The sequence below is a fragment of the Canis lupus genome, chromosome 20 (genome assembly GCF_011100685.1).
Source record: "Canis lupus familiaris isolate Mischka breed German Shepherd chromosome 20, alternate assembly UU_Cfam_GSD_1.0, whole genome shotgun sequence".
Lineage (NCBI taxonomy): Eukaryota > Metazoa > Chordata > Mammalia > Carnivora > Canidae > Canis > Canis lupus.
In genome coordinates, this window is record NC_049241.1 from 5850651 (window position 1) to 5867654 (window position 17004).

General features: G+C 50.8%; 1 protein-coding gene across 2 annotated transcripts in view; it reads right to left on the reverse strand.

Annotated features, from left to right (window-relative positions):
* The window catches only part of CAND2 (cullin associated and neddylation dissociated 2 (putative)), a 33319-nt gene extending 19800 nt beyond the window's left edge, over positions 1-13519 (reverse strand). The window contains exons 1-8 of one of the 2 annotated variants that reach the window (XM_038565600.1): positions 13378-13506; positions 12503-12653; positions 7682-7825; positions 4230-4384; positions 3434-3557; positions 1365-1630; positions 451-556; positions 141-283 (exon numbers count right to left, since the gene is read on the reverse strand). In XM_038565600.1, the coding sequence (XP_038421528.1) occupies positions 141-283; positions 451-556; positions 1365-1630; positions 3434-3557; positions 4230-4384; positions 7682-7821 (934 nt within the window). In that variant the 5' untranslated portion in view covers positions 7822-7825; positions 12503-12653; positions 13378-13506. Of the gene's footprint in view, positions 1-140; positions 284-450; positions 557-1364; positions 1631-3433; positions 3558-4229; positions 4385-7681; positions 7826-12502; positions 12654-13377 lie in introns of both variants that reach the window. The other variant, XM_038565599.1, reaches the window with a different exon arrangement.
* Between the last annotated feature and the right edge of the window lie 3485 nt (positions 13520-17004).

Here is a 17004-nt window from a genome sequence, read left to right on the forward strand (position 1 = left end):
CTGCATGGAGCCTGCTTCTCCCTCTGCCTCTTTCTCTCTCTGTGTGTGTCTTGTGAATAAATAATAAAATAAAAATATTTTTTAAAAAAAGCTGCACCCATTTCTGCCTTCCAGCCTCAATGACGAAGTTGGCCACCCACCTTGCTCACTGAATTCATTATCTTCTGTTTCCATCTGCTCCTCATCCCCGTCACTGTCATAATTATAGTTGGGGTCATGCTTTATGTACTGGAGGCAGAGGCTGGTCACGTTGGGCACGTGAGGACCCATCTCCTTGGGGCACCTGTAGGGCAGGATGAGGGAGGCTCTGCTGGACAGGCAAGAGAGGGGAGTGGGCCCACTGCTAAGTCCTGAGATCTTACTGCTTTGAGGCCAGTCCCCTGGGCCCCCCATTTCCCCAACAACTTCCCAAAGAAACCATGGGCCCCTGTCTCCTGGTACTGCACTTACTTCCTCAGGAAGGCCTCAAAAGCTTGGAGGCAGGACTCCCGCAGCTCATCATCATCCAGGTTGCAGAACTCCTCCACCAAGGGCACCAGGCGGTCCAGGTGGGCCCCTGTGGGGCCAGGTAAATCACTAAGGACAGGCCAGACCCTTTCCCAGGCTCCCTCAGCCCATAGCACCCACCCTGTCCCTGCACCTGCAGCCCTGACCACTGCAAACTCAATTTGGTGGCTTCAGAATCAAGCAGATGTTAAGGTTCTAGCCTTGTCTCTGCCACTCAGGAGCTATATGACCTCAGACACACCACCACACTTCTGGGACCTCCATATACTCTTCTCTTTCCAGCAGTGATAACAATGCCTACCAGGCAGAGACTTGGGTTAAGATTAAAGACATGATGCATATAAAGAGCTCTGCTTAAGTCTTGGCATAGGGTAGGTACAGGTAGGCAAAGGGGCACAAGGAAACTTTTGGGGGGTGATGGAAATGTTCTGTATCTTGATTGCTGTAGTAGTTTCACAGGTGTACGCAAAGGTCAAAACACACTTTACCTGTGCACTTTAAACAGTGCAATTTATTATATGTACGTTATGCTCCAATAAAAATTTGTAAAAACCCAAACCTGGCTTATAAGTTGTTATTAAAGTGTATCTGTCAAAGCAAGAGGATAGAACATACTGTATTTAAGTTTGGTGGCATGATTTATAATTATCCGTGAGCCTCAGAATAGGTAGTTCAGGTTCAGAAAAACGTCACACTCAGAGCCCACCCACTGCCTCTCCAGCTCCGCGTCCCGCTTTCAGGTGTGTCAGGCCACATCCCCTTACCCGGGAGGTGGCTGACGCTCATGCCCCACCCGTCTGCCCCCAGCACCACCCACCTTGTCACCAACCCCTTGCAGAGGCGCGACACCCCCTTACCGAGCCGGTGGCCAGCCTGCCGGCCTACGCTACCCAGACACTGGATCAGAGTGCGGACGGCAGCAGGGCTGGTGGGCGCGCGAGGGCCCGGCAGCCGATCCAGCAGGTGGTCCGCGAGCTCCACGAAGAGGTCGGTGCTGCAGGCGGCCGCCAGGTGGCCGAGGGCCCCGACTGCCCGCTTGCGCACGGCCAGGCGTGGGCTGCTGAGCTGCGGCAGCAGGCAGTGCAGGAGGCTGGCGTGGAAGGCACCCAGAGGGGCGCCCAGCCTGGGGAGTCGAAGGGGATGTCGGACGGGGCCTACCCACCCAGCGGGCAGCCTGGGCCAGGCACCTCTCTTCTCCCCATCCTCTCCAGGGCTCCACCCCGGAATTATGACAACCCAACTCTTGGTAAATCGAAAGGTCCCCTGCAACTGTGTGGAGTAATTATTTATTATTACACACAAGAAAGCAGCAGAGAGAAGGGACTTTCTCAAGACCACTCAGCCAAGAAATACAAGGCCAGGACTTGAATCCAGACTTCCAGGTTGCCAGCCTGCAACCTGGCCTGATGGTAATGGGACGTGGGGCTGACTTCCTGGGAGTCTGGGTTTTGCTAGGCACACTCTATACATACACATACACACACACACACACACACACACACACACACACACACACACACACGCCCTGTTAGTCTATTCCCTTCACTGAGACCACAGTGGTCTCACTGACCTCTGACCTGGTCAACCCTCTGCCTAAACTCTTCAATGGCTCTCCCATATCCAGCCCAGCTCTCTTCTGGATTTCATCTCTTTCTTTGTTCCCCTGCTATGTCACAGGGCCTGCACTGGAAGCTCCGGTAAGATTAGACTGACCCTGGAGCCTACCCTCATGGAGTCTTTGGTGGACTGGGTGCCTCCCAGATACCTCAGATTCAACATGCCCCATCCAATGAATCCATCACCTTCCTCCCCACGCCCCTGCTCCTGCCTCCAGAGTGCACCCCAACACAGCCAATGGCCCTGTGTCTGTGTCCCCGGTTAGTAAAGCCAGACCCTGGGGTCATCTTTGAGTCTTTGCCCTTCACCCACTCCCAAGTCCTGTGGAGTCTATCTCCTAAATAGAACCTGAGTTTCTGCCTCCAGAAGCTTCCTAAGCAGTGTCCCTGACCATTCATCCCCTCCCATCTACCATGCATACTGCAGATAGGAAGAGGAGTCTGATACACACAGAGAGGCACAAGGCATTCCTGGACCCCTGCCCTGAACCCCATCCCCACTCCTCACACATTCAGTGTAATCTTTAGCCACCCACCCTCTGTTCTTGCCCAGCCCTTGGCCTCATCTCTCCACATTACAATCTAGCGCCACACGGTCTCACACAACCCCCAGGATCCATGTCTTCCCCAGCCTGGATCTTCTGGGCTGAGGGTATTCTCCCCCTCCAGTGTCACCCCTATGCCTACCCAACCTGGCCAAGTCCTGCCCATCCTTGAAGGCTTAGCTAGCAGGACCCTATCTAGGAAGGTTCCCTACCCCCAGCTGCTCCTCTGAGCTCCTAAAGGCTCTGTTCTTTTTGTTATTCTTATTCCACTTAGATTATGTATCTGTGAGCTCCTCCCTAGGAGGGCCCAAGACCCATCCAATTTCATATTCCCAGCACCAGTTCAGCACCTGATATTTTTCTGGGTCACAGAGCAGGTGTTCAAATCTTGGGAGGTTGAATGAATGGCTTTAAAATGTCCAGTGCAATTTAAAGCAAGGCCCAGCTATACTAGCCCAAAAGAAGAAAAAGAGAAAGAAGAGGGTGAAGGACAGGATGAACACCTACAGGCTTTGGGGCTTGGAGAGACCTGAATTCACACCCCAGGTTTTGCTATTTATTGTTAAGTGGGAAGGGCTTGGGTAGGACTCTGAGATGATAGAATTATGATGAAGGATTTCTCCTTCACAGGGCTGCCAGGACAATCAAGGAGCGCCAAGCACAGAGCCTGGTGTGCATTAAATGCTGGCTCTGAGGATTTGAATCCCTCTCTGTCCCCTTGTCGCCCACCCTCGGTCCTCCTTGCCCAGGGTGGGCCTCCCCTACCTGCTCAGCATGTCAGAGAGGATGTCCAGGGCTTCCAACTGCACAGCCACGTCCTCTTGCTGGGCGATGGCACTGGTGAGCTGGCCGGTGATCTTCCGGCACACATTGGTAGCCAGGCCAGAGCCTATACAGAGCACAAGGATGGCACAGTGAGGCCATAGGGCTGGCCTCTACCTGTGGTCAGCCTCTGCTCTCATAATACCTCTGAGCCTACATCCCTGAGAATCCAGCTGACCCTGGTCTCAAGTGGTCCAAGGTATGACCCAGAGTACATCTGAACTGGACAGATCAAGAGACTGAAGAACTGATGGCTGACTCAGCCCACACCCAGTCCCTCTGCCTTCCACCTTCTTACTAGGGAAGCAGGAAAAGCTCCTGTCCTAGACTCCCTTGCTGCTAGCAGGGGCCAGTGAAATATATAGGTAGAAGTCTTCTGACAGTTTCTGGGGAAATATGTGCTTTTCTAATAAAGGACAAAAAGCATAGGCAGAGACCTCACCCCTGTCCTAATGGAGCTGCTAAATGAATTGCTGCAAAAATGGAATGGCTGATCCCTCTGGAATTATATGAGGAAAGCAACCCTGTACTCCTTCAAGCTATCATTAATTAGATTTTGTTACTTACAACTCAAGCATTCCTGGCACAGAGCCTTGAACTTAAAGCGATCAGGGTCTGAATTCTCTGCCACTTACTAGCCGGCGGGCCTTAGGTATGTCCCTTCACCTCTCTGAGCCCGTTTCTTTAATCATAAAGTAGCACAAATAATGATAGTGCCTAATCCCTGGGACCCGGGTACCTGTGGCTGCAGGGGGGAGCTCCGACAGGACAGTCTTGAGGCCAATGCCAGCGATGTCTCGGAGCTGCTCCTTATCAGACCGCATGTTGGCACAGAGGGCATCCACGATGGTCTCCACCTGGTACTCCTTCACTTTGCCCACCAGAGGACCCAGGCTGAGCAGGGAGGGAAGGAGGGTGTCCAAAAGCCCCAGGCTCAGCCTGAGTCATTATGCTCCTTAGGTCTCCTCAGGCCCATGGAACCCACATATGCTGAGGAAAAGGCGCCATGTGGATAGGGGACTCTCTATTTTGCTAGAAAGAGAGGCACCCTCTGGGTCTGCCAACATCATTCCTGGCACCTCCCAAACCTGCACCTCCTCCTGGGTTTTGCATGTCAGTATATGGCCAAACCCTTGATCCCAGTAACCTCAGCTGGAAACCAAGGAATGCCCAAGAGCCTTGGTTCTCAAACTTGAACATGTACCAGAATCCTCTTGGAGGGCTTGTTAGAACAAACCTCTGGGCCCCACCCCAGATTTTCAGATTCAGAAGGCCTAAGAATTTAAATTTCTAGCAAGTTCTCAGTAGATGCTGATACTGGTGGTCCAGGGACCACACTTTGAGAACTTCTGATTTTAGTCACATATCCGCTTCATGAGTATCACCAGTATCACCTGGAACTTGTCAGAAATGCAGAATATCATGTCCTACCCTAGAGCTACCAAACCAGAATCTGCAGTTCAACAAAGGCCCCAGATGATCTGAATCTACATTAAAGCTTAAAAATAGCTATACTAGACATAGTAGTTCTCAGCCTTAATTGTGCATTGCCATTACCTGGGTGCTAGCCCCAGAGACTCGGAGTTAATTGGTTTTCAGGTGTGGCCTGGACATTAGGAATTTTGTTTTTTGTTTCTAATTCCCTAGGTGATTCTAACATTCAGTTAAGGTTCTGAGATGTTGGTGTGCGTTAGAATGCAGATTCCCAGGTGCTACCTTCTTATCTGCTCTCTTCAGACTCCTCTCCACCCCTCCTGCTCCTGAGTCTGAATCCTTGGTGGGAAATACAGAGCTATAACAAGGGTCCCAAGGAACCACAAAGCATCCCAGTTTGCAATCTATGGCTCTCTTTAGACGGTTTTTTCCATCAACTCTTCTAAGTACTCATGCGGTCCCCCTTTCTACCTCTTATAGTTCCTGAGTGGTGTGTAGTGCCCTCAGGAGAGTTCTGGAAATTTATGGAGGCCTTTTTTGGTCATAAATAATAAGATGTCACTTCTGGCTTTTATTTGGGGGCGGGAATGTGCATGGGGCTGGAAAAGACAATATTGCAAAACCAAATGTTCCATGTCTTGGGATTCACATAGGAAAAAAAAAAAAATCTTTCCATAATTATCTGAGTCCAAAATCTAATTTCAATTTACACGTAAAAACAAAGTACTTTTTACACTATTTTATTATACTCTAAATTTTCCAAGAATGTAACTATCATGTAAATTGAAGGAAGACTGTACTTTGTTTTCTGGCAAACTACCCTGAGATGTTCACCGTTTCAGAAAATCTCATCACTAATTCAGAAAATCAGCACCAGGATGTCTGGGTGGCTCAGTGGTTGAGCGTTTGCCTTAGGCTCAGGTCATGATCCTGGGGTCCTGGGATAAGTCCTGCATCAGGCTCCCCACAGGGAGCCTGCTTCTTCCTCTGCCTATGTCTCTGCCTCTCTCTCTCTGTGTTTTTCATGAATAAATAAATAAAATCTTGAAAAGAAAAGAAAAGATAATCAGCACCACAGTGCTGCTTGTGGTAGCTGAGCCTCAAACATCCATTACCTGCCTCTACCTCCAATTGCCACAGCACCCACAGTGAACCTACGTTTAGTGCAGGCATCTCACGACTTTATTATCACTTCAGTCAATGTTCCAATTACATACTAGAACACATACTACCATACTATTGGTTATGTTAGTGGGAAATCGCCATCTACTCTAGCTCTACTGCATGGCTAGAGAGATGCTTCCAGACTACAAACATGACCATGTCACATCCCTGCATAAAACTCTACTGAATTCCCTCTGCTCTTAGGATCAAGTCAAAATTCATTAAGACGGCCCAGAATGCCTGGGCCCAGCTCACAGAGTACTGTTCCACAGGCAATGCCCCAATTCTGTTGACTGTTGACCCCTGCCATTCCTCAGTCTTCCAGCCTCCCACAGGTGTGCCCTGCACATACCTCACCTTGCTTATTTATTTATTTATTTATTTATTTATTTATTTATGATTTTATTTATTGGGGTGCGTGGGTAGCTCAGTCAGTTTAGTGTCTGCCTTCAGCTCAGGTCATGATCTGGGGGTTCTGGGATCAGATTGAGCTCCATGGAGCCCTGTGTTGTATTGGGCACCACTCAGTAGAGTCTGCTTCTCTCTCTCCCTTTGCACCTCCCCCCATTCATGCTTTTTCTCTCTCTCAAATAAATAAATTTTTTTAAAAAATTTTATTTACTGGGGCACCTAGGTGGCTCAGTGGTTCAGCATCTGCCTTTGGCTCAGGTCATGATCCTGGGGTCTTGGGATCAAGTCCTGCATCAAGCTCCCCTCAGGGGGTCTGTTTCTCCCTCTGCCTATGTCTGCCTCTCTCTGTGTGTCTCTCATGAATAGATGGATAGAATCTTAAAATTTTTATTTGTTTGTTTGTTTGTTTATTTGTTTATTTATTTATTTATTTATGAGAGAGACCACATGCATGAGTGGGGAGCCCAGACATGTTGCGGGGGGTGGTCCCAGGATCCTGAGACCGTGACTTCAGCCTAAGGCAGATGCTTAACCAACTGAGCCACCCAGGCATCCCTCATCTTGCCTTTTTAGCTCTAAAGGTAACTGGCCAAGGTCTTAGGACTGCAACCTCATGGTAACCTCATGGTATCTAGAGCAAAGGCTTTTGGGGCCCTCCATCCCTTCAGCCCTCACCACTCCTTTTGCACACCAGCATGACCTTCCAGCTGCCAGCACCTGCATCTGCACCTGAAGGCTTTCTCTGGCTGGAGGGGTCATGAATACATAACCTTCCATCCTACCCTGGGAGCAGCCCTCAACCAGACTGGCAGCCTGCAGGTAGAACACTCCACAAGCCATGTCCTACACTGTGCCTCAAAGGTCCCCAGTACGGTTAAGCTCCACTTGCCCACAGCAGTAACTTGCTTGATGTTTCACATGTCATTGGCTGTCTTCCTTCCCTATCTCATTGCTCAATTTTCCTATTGGAGCTCTTTGAGATCACTTCCCAAACTTATACTTGCATCCCTGTGACTGGGTCTACTTCTGAACGGATCCAGACCAAGGCACTGTCTAACTCCTCTGGGGCTTCAAGAGCTGCTCAGCAGCTACTCTCTCAGACACTGAACCTCAAAGGGGCAGGGGCCCCTGGGGTCCTCTCACACCTGGCCTTGCCCCGTCCCCCCCAAGGCCAACACTCACCACTTGACGGCCAGGTTCTGCACTTCACCGTTCTTGTCCTCCAGGAGTCTGAGCAGCATCTTCACCACTTTGCGCTCACTGTCCTCGTCCAACTGGATGGAGTCCTTCTGCAGCTCTGACATCAGGTCACTGGTGGCCATGAACCTGGGCAGGAGGGCAGAGGAGGATTACTGAGCAGCTACTGGGCTCCTGTATTTTGGGCAGTATCTTAGAATTCCCCTAGAAGCAGACCTTGATACAAAGATTCAAGGGCAAGTAGATTATCTGGGCTGGAGGTGCAATCGGGCCACCACCAAGAGACCCACATGTGAGATACCAACTGCCACATCGTGGCAGGCTAGGAGTAGTACAGCACACTGGCTAAAGGCTGAGCCTTTGAGTTTGGTGGCTCCTGCTCCTACCACTTATGGAAATGCCAACTTGGGCAAGTCGCTTCACCTCTCTGAGCCCTCATTTACTTGTCAGAAAAATGGGGATGAGAACAGCACCTGTGTTGGGGGGTTGCACAGAAGTTAAAATAATGTATGTGATGCGCTGAGCATACAGTGAGCACTCAATAAGTAGCACCACCATTATTATAATGGCACATTACGTCATTCACCTCTTGTCCATGCTAGAAGGTCGAATAGACACCTGTCTACCAGACAGGTGGAGTGGGGCTAGCCACCCCTACCTTAGAGAACCCATTCAGTCCCTGCCTTTAGACCAGTGGTTAAAGTGGTTAAAGACCAGTGGTTAAAGACCAGTGGTTAGACCAGTTTGGTTTGCCACCAAAACTGTAGGTGGCATCAGAATCACCTACAGGGTTTATTAGACATTGCTGGGCCCCACCCCCAAGGTTTCTGGACTCAGATCTGAGCCAGGGGCCCTAGAATTTGCATTTCTAACAAGTTCCTGAGGGGCAGGGACCATACCCTGAGAACTCCTGCCCTCGGCCATGCTGATGGGCCACAAGCATAACTTAGACATTGATGTCAACAGCTGACCAGTCCCCAACCACGGCTCCCTGACCCTGAGGTGGTCCAGAGCCAAGTGCTACCCATGACAGGTGGCCAGACCCATGTGGCTTGATCCATGTCCTGAGGATTGAAATTGCGGTGGGATTATGAACAGGAAGGCCATGAGCTAGGGCTGCAGGAGCATGATGGTTCCTGCCAAGATTAAGAGGGCAGAGCAGCCTTAAACTGGCAGCCCTCAGCTGTGCCCACCTTGCAGGTGTTTTTCAAAAATTCTATTTATCAACATTTAGAAACTGGGAAAGTTGATGTAAAAGTTCTAATTCCCAGATTCTCTTGAAAATAGAATTTTTTTTAAAAGATTTTATTTATTTATTTGAGAGAGAGTGCAAACCATGGGGGAAAGGCAGAGGGGGAAGAAGTAGGCTCCCCACTGAGCAGGGAACCCAACATGGGGCTTGATCCCAGGACCCCAGGATCATGACCTGAAGGCAGACGTTTAACCGACTGAGCCACCCAGGTGCTCTGAAAATAGTCTTTGACTACAACTGGGCCAACATCCCCTGGTGACAATAACTGGCTGGTCAAAGCATGGATGCCCTCAGCAGGTAGGACACTATCTCCAATGGAGTAGGTTCCCATGAGGCCCACTGCACCCATTCACTGGGTCCTGTAGGGACTTGAGAGGAGAGACCGGAGGGGAATGCTGGAGCAGCAAGGAGAGATACGGCAAAGTTAGGGCCAGAGAGTGGCAGCCCCAGAGGAAGCCTCCAGGTTTTGCTGACCCACCAGGCCACCCTGCCTCCTCATACCAGCCTTGCTTTTGGGCTTGACCTCACTCTACTAACAAGAGCCCTACCAGCTCCTCCCAAGCCTCCTGTGGCAAAGTTGATCACAGTCAGGAGTCCAGTCTCATCTCTGCAAGCTCAGACCTGCTGCTTGATGTCATGGGGAGACCCAAGCACCCTGGTACCAAGAGGGCACCTGTCGATGTCACTGCTGTTTATTTTTAACAGCTGGGATTAGCCTCACGCTGCTGAGAGAGGGAAGGAGACTGGGCTGGAGGTCAAGAGGGAATGGGGGCTGACTGTGCCCACCTCTGGGCCTGGTCATCACAGGAGAAGCAGCCAAGGTAAGGTGAAGGAGGAGGTTTGCATCTGAGCCAGGCCATGGCCTAGGTCTGCCCAGCTGCAGGGACATTCTGAGACAGCAGGCAGGGTCTCTAAACTGCATTTCTGCTGCAGTTCATGGAGACCCAGCTCGGTCTGGTAATGAGTTCCTTTGACCAAGATGAGCTTCCTGTCACTGTCTTTCTTCTCTGTTGAACTCCTATTCAATTGTCAAGGACCCAGCTCAAATGTCCTAGCCTCAGGAATGACTCTTCTGCCCTACCCCCAACCCACACTCTCTAATCACATCTGGTTCCCCTGGATAAGATTCTCTCAGAGCACTCTGCATTCCTCATCAGAATACTCTTCAAAGTGCATTGTCAGCTTGGTTAGCAGTGTGTCTCCTTATTAGAATATGAACTCACAGGGGCCCATCAGGTTCATCCCTGGGACTCCAGACCCAGCAAAGAACAGGTCTGGAGAGGGCCTGGAAGGTAGGGTGAGGGCAGGAGGAAAGGCAAGGGAAGAGCCAGCCCTTAACAGCCAAGCAGCTGTGGAAACCCAAACTCAGAAACCAGCACTTCTGAGATATGCCTCAGCATTTCAGACACCCCCGAGTTCCTGCAAATAACCAGCTCTCAGAGAAAGAAAGCTGTATTATGCCTTTGTACGTGGTGGTGGCAGTGGGGGCAGTGGGGCAATTACAGCAAAGCATGTAATTTGGTAGATAAGAGCTTGAGCACTAAGTTTGGCTTTTTTTTTTCCTTAAGATTTATTTATTTATTTTAGAGAGAGAGTACAAGCAGGGAGAGGGGCGGAAGGGGAGAGGGAGAGAGAATCTCAATCAGACTCCACACACAGCGCGGAACCTGACACAAAGCTCCATCCCTGGGATCCCTGGGTGGCGCAGCGGTTTGGCGCCTGCCTTTGGCCCAGAGTGCGATCCTGGAGACCCAGGATCGAATCCCACGTCGGGCTCCTGGTGCATGGAGCCTGCTTCTCCCTCTGCCTCTCTCTCTCTCTCTCTCTCTCTCTGTGACTATCATAAAAAAAAAAAAAATTAAAAAAAAAAAAAAAAGCTCCATCCCTGTGACCCCGAGATCGTGACCTGAGCCGAAATCAAGAGTCTGATGCTTAATCGACTGAGCCACCCAGACGCCCCTGAAGTTTGGCTTTCAGTAAATATATAGGTCTTGCCACTTATGAACTGGGTGATCTTGGGCAACTGACGCCTCTCTGAGTCTCAGTTTTCCACCTATGAAATGAGAATTTTCTTTGCCCCACCTCATAATATCTTTGGGAGGACAACCAGGTCTTACCATGAGGCAGATGGGGAAACCAGGCCCAGAGGGGCTGCAGGAACTGCCCAAGGTCACACAGTAGGTTGGGAGGAGACTCAGCACACCAGTCAGGTCTCCTGGTTTCTCAACAATTACTACTGTGTTTTTGAAAAATGATTTCGGAATTCCTCCGAGAGCCCTCATTTATCCATATGGTTGCTGGAGTCTTGAGTGGGAACTGAGCAGCCTCCTACCCACAGAGGGACAACGGGGATCAAAGGCTTTCTTGACCCTACCTGGGACCCCCACTTGCAGTCACCACCTGCCTCCAGAAGCCAGAGGGCATGGTTTCAGTTTCATTCCAGAGAAACCCTAGAGGCAACTCAGCTGAAACACTTAGCCACATGGGCACCTGGACAGTTGGTCAGCAGGACCCAGCCTTCCTGGTATTTGGACTTTAAAAATAGATACCATTCTCACATGCTTGGGGTGGTTTTAAGTGTTCTCCAGCAGAGCAGGCTGAAAGGGCTGCTCAGGCTCTAGTTGGCAGGACCAACTCTCCCTCTTCTGGAGACTTGGACCTGGGGACCAAGAGACAGGGGTGCAAATCCCCTCAGCCACTAGCTGGCTATGTGACCTTGGGCAAGTCACTTCACCTCTCCGAGCCTCTGGAGAACAGGAAGGACAATAACTAGCACCCCAGCAGCTGGGTAGACTAAATAAGACTGCACAGCAGGGAACCTGGCAGCCAGAAAACACTCACTGAGCACCTCCTGTGTACCAAGAACAGGCTCTGGGATGCAAAAAAGAAGCACACAGTTCTGCTGCTGGGGTTCTGAGGATCTCAGGGCTAGAAGTTAGATGCAGTTAGAAATATGAGGTGGGGGATGCCTGGGTGGCTCAGTGGTTGAGTGCTCAGGTCATGATCCCAGAGTCCCAGGATGGAGTCCCACATCCGGCTCCCCACGGGGAGCCTGCTTCTCCCTCTGCCAATGTGTCTGCCTCTCTCTCTGTGTCTCTCACGAATAAATAAATAAAATCTTAGAAAAAAAAAAAAAGAAAGAAAGAAAGAAACAGGGGAGGTGCCCAACCCTGCCTGGATGTCAGGAGGCATCCCAAAGAGGTGACAAATGAGTAGGAGCTACCCAAGTGGAAGGAGGAAATGAAAGAGGGGTGAGGGGTTGTAGTAAGGAATGGGAAGAGGGCAGGGCAGATTTCTGATGTGCATGGAACGGAAAGTGTCAATTTATTAAGCACCTATCTGGTGCCAGCCGCTGATCTAAGCATCGCACTTGTATTACCTCTTTTCAAACTTGCACCAACCCTCTGAGGCCCGTTCTCTTACGAGCCCATCTTACAGAAACACGAACAGTAGGTGGTTGGGGGCGGGATCTGAATCCAGTGCAGTGGTTCTAAAGCTCTCCTAGAGGCTCCCCAGGGGTGCTGAGGACCAGGAGGGGGGAGCCTCAATCTCACCTGTCAGAGGGCTGGCTCAGATGGTCTCGCTAAGATCTCAGCCCCTGTGTTAAGACTGGCCTAGATTCGGACCCCACATCCTCCACGTCATAGCTCTGGGACGGCAACTGGCCCCTCGGTGACTCTGAGCCTTGCTTTCCCCATCTGTGAACTGGGGATAAAGTGCCAGAATGTTCAGTAAGGGGGCTATGTTGGTTTCTGTGGGCTCCCAGGGGCCAGAGCTGGCGGTGTGACCAGAGCCAATCCCATCGCTGCCCCCCACACACCCCTCACACCCCGGGCCTCAGTCTCCCCCTGAGGATGACAGGGTTGGAGGAGAGGTTTCCTCCATCCTTTCCAGCTCTGTTCGGGTGTGGCTCAGAGGGGAACAAAGAGAAGGGGAGTGGTACCCAAAAGCTAAAAGCCCCCACCCCAACCACAGCCTACCGGTGCCTGAAGAGCCACTCAGCGCAGCCCCTCCAGGGGAGGGCAGGGGAGAGGAAGGGAGGGGGGAGGGCGTCCCGACGGGGCGCAGGGGGGAGGCGGGAGGTGACTTTGAGGAGAGGGCGGAGCTGAGGGTGCAGGGGCGCCGCGGGTAGCGGTGTCGGGGTCGTGGGCCCGGGAAGGGGCTGGGTCTCCGTGTCGGGAAGAAGAGGCGGGCGCTGGGATCCCCAAGGGGGGCCGAGGGCTTCACCGCGGGTTGGGGTGCGGGGCCCGGGCCCGGGGAGAGAGGGAAGGCGGAGGGAGGCGGGAGGGGAGGCGCTGGGGCTCCGACCCGGCAAACTGAGGCAGGGCCGAGGAGCTCGGCGCGACGGGGGCGCAGGGGGGCGGGGGCGAGGCCGGGCCGAGGGGCGGGGGCGGCACGTGGGGGTCGGGCGGGCGCGGCGGGGGCGCACCTGAAGTCCTTGTCGCTGGACGTCATCTTCTCCAGGAGGCTGGAGATGTGGAAGGCGGCGGTGCTCATGGTGGCTGCGCGCCGCGGGGCCGCCGGCGGGAGCGAATATGGCTGCGCGGGCGCCCCCTCCCCCGCCTCGCGGCGCGGGCTGCGCTCACCGGACAGAAATAGCAGCCCCCGCCCCGCCGGGGTGGCGCCGCGCTCGCGCCTGGGCCGGGGCGGCCGCGGGGGGCGGACGGGGCCTGCGACAGGCTCTGCGGGCTCGCCCCGGGCCCGGCCCCGGCCTCGGCCTACGCTCGCGGGCGGCGCCGGCTTGCACACCCCCGGGGACGGGGAGGTCACTGCCTCTCCCCGGCAACCGCCTCCCTGTGACTCCTGGGGTCCCGACCCCGGTTGCGTGGCACGCGCACGGGATCGGAGGGTCTCAGGTTCGAATCCCGCTTCTCCGCGTTCCGCTGTTACGTAGCCTGGGCCAAGTGGCTTTGCGTCTCCGAGCCTCAGCGTTTCCATAGGTGCCGTTCGAGAAGCGGGAGCTGCAATTAGTGTAGGTCAAGCCAAAGCGCTCCCCCTGCACCCCACATCTCATGCTGGCCTGCCTCACAGACGGACGGGCAGGCTCTGAAGACTGTACCCGGCCACCAGGCCCCTGCTTGCCATCCCCTACCCTCGAGCCACGGGACCAGTTTCCTCATTTTACAGAGATGCAGCTGAGACCCAGAGAGGCAGAGAGGCTTACTAAAGGTGGAACAGCCAGGGGATCCGAGATGCAATCAGGACTGACCCTAGATCCCTCAGTGCCTTGGGCAACGACCCTTACCCCTTACGTGAAGCTCTCCACGCCTTCTTCACAGTTGGGTATAAGCTCAGGACTGGAAGATGTGTAGGAGCACAGAAGAGCCCTGTGCCTCTCTACGTAGCCAGGAAGCTCCTGGCTCTTAAGAAAGGGAATAGCATGTGCTTTGCAGCAAAACAATCCTGGATTCAAATCCCTACTAGGCTGATTCCTGGCTGTGTGGCCTTGGGATAATAACACAACCTCTCTACACTGTTTTTCTCACCCAAAGATGAAGATTAAAAATATCTTTATAACACACTTATTGGGTAGCCGGGTTCTAGACCAGTGCTGTCCAACAGAATTTTCTTCATTGTTGGAAATTTTCTTTGTGAAGGCCAGTTAGCTCAATTGGTTAAAGCATAGTGCTCAGAAACCGAGATCTGGAGCTGAGCATGCTCATTGCTTGCCATGTCCTCTCTTCTAGGTGCTCTCTGCAGGCAGAGTTGTGAAATATATGTATGTCTACTAATCCCCATATACACACATTGATCTATATGCTATGATCTGAATGTTTGCATCTCCCCAAAATCATGTGTTGAAATCCTACCCCCCAAAGTGATGGTATAAGGAGGTAAGGACTTTAGGAGGTGATCGGGTCATGAAGGCAGAGCCCTCATGAATGAGATTAGTGTGCCTTATGAAAGAGACTCCAGTATAGAGTTGCTATGTTGTACACCTGAAACTAATGTAACATTGTATGTCAACTATATTTCAATAAAAAATAAAATAAAATAGGAGCACCTGGGTGGCTCAGTCAGTTGGGTGTCAGACTCTTGGTTTCAACTCAGGTCATGATCTCATGGGTTGTGGAGTCAAGCCCCATGTCTGAGCTCCATGCTCAGCAGGGAGTCTGTTTCAAACATTTTCCCCCTCTGAGTGCCCCTCTACCCACTCACCCTCTAACTCTCTCTAAAATAAATAAATGTTTAAAAAGATATATAGGGACACCTGGGTTGCACAGTACGACTCTTGGTTTTGGCTCAGGTCGTGATCTCAGGGTCATGAAATGGAGCCCTACATCAGGCTCCATGCTCAGCGCTGAATCTGCTAGGACTCTTTCTCTCTCTCTCTCTCTCTCTCAAATAAATAAATAAATCTTTAGCAAACAGGGACACCTGGGTGGCTCAGCAGTTGACATCTGTCTCTGGCTCAGGGCGTGATCCTGGTACCGGGATCCAGTCCCACGTCAGGCTCCCCACGGGGAGCCTGCTTCTCCCTCTGCCTATGTGTCTCTTCCTCTCTCTCTGTGTATCTCATGGAATAAATAAATAAAATCTTAAAAAAAAAACTCTTTAGCAAACAAATAAAATCAATAAAAGAGACCTCAGAAAGATCCCTCACCCCTTCTACTGTAGGTGGACTCAGTGAATATGGCTGTCCCTGAACCAGGAAGCAGGCTCTCACCAGACACTAAATCTGTTAGTGCCTTGATCTTCGACTTCCCAGCCTCCAGAACTGTGAGAAATAAATTTCTCTTGTTTAGAAGCCACCCAGTGTATGGTATTTTGTTATAGCAACCCTAATGGACTAAGACATTGTATTTATAATAAACACCATGAGTTCATACTGATGTGATTTCAATCCATCACCACAGGCAGGGTTCATTCTAGCCTTCTCCCTTTCCTTTTTTTTTTTTCTTCTTTTTAAAAAAATTTAGATTGAGGTATAATTGGCATATAACATGTTGATTTCAGGTGTAGAACATAATGATTCAATATTTGTTTATGTTGCAAAATAAGCACCACAAGTCTTAACATCTGTCCCCATACATAGTTACAGAAAAAAATTTTTTTCTCATGACAAGAACTCTTAAGATCTACTCTCTTAGCAATCTTCAAATATGCAATACAGTATTATTAACTGTGGTCACCAAGCTGTATGTTATATTCTCATGACGTATTTATTTTATAACCGGAAGTTTTTATCTTTTGATCACCTTTGCTTGTTTCTCCTACCTCCCTAGGCTCCCTGCCTGTGGCAACCACCAGTCTGTTCTCTGTATCTGTGAACTCAGTCTTCCAGGGCTAATGATTTCTGTGTGCGAACCCACTAAGCTGGTTATTCAGGAAAGTCAAAAGGCTGCTCCAGTGACAAACCCGCCACCCCTGGGAGGCAGAGCTGACACCTAATAGAGTGAGCAGCACAATAGGTGCCTTCCCCCTTTCCCTATATGTAACTTCTTTCTTTGACGGTAATAAATGTTTCTCTTGGGATGCCTGGGTAGCTCAGTGGTTGAGTGTTTGCCTTTGGCTTAGGTCATGATCCCAGGGTCCCGGGATCGAGTCCCGCATCAGGCTCCCCGCAGGGAGCCTGTTTCTCTCTCTCTGTGTCTCTGCCTCTGTGTTTCTCGTAAATAAATAAATAAAATATTTTTTAAAAAATGTTGCTATTGGGGACCCCGGGTGGCCCAGCGGTTTAGCTGTATACATATACATATACAGTATCTTCAGAATTGCTAACCTTTACTCCTGTGAGAAATTAATTTACTTTTTTCACCTGAGCCATAAATGAGTTCTAACTGGCTCACAAACTCACGCAAAAAAGCTCAAGAAGAAACAGGATTTAGAGCAAGACTGTAGGGAGTTATGCTCTACCTTCTTGAGGGTAGAGTATCTACTTTTATTATTTTAAATTCTTCTGCACTAGATATTTGTTTATTCTCTCCCATTTATTTATTTACCCAATTATTTATTTATATCAATATGGACCTATGGATATTTATTTTATACTCTGGGTTATAATCTGGTACTACTCTATTTTGTTGCTCAAATTATTTTAGCTTTGGCCATTGAG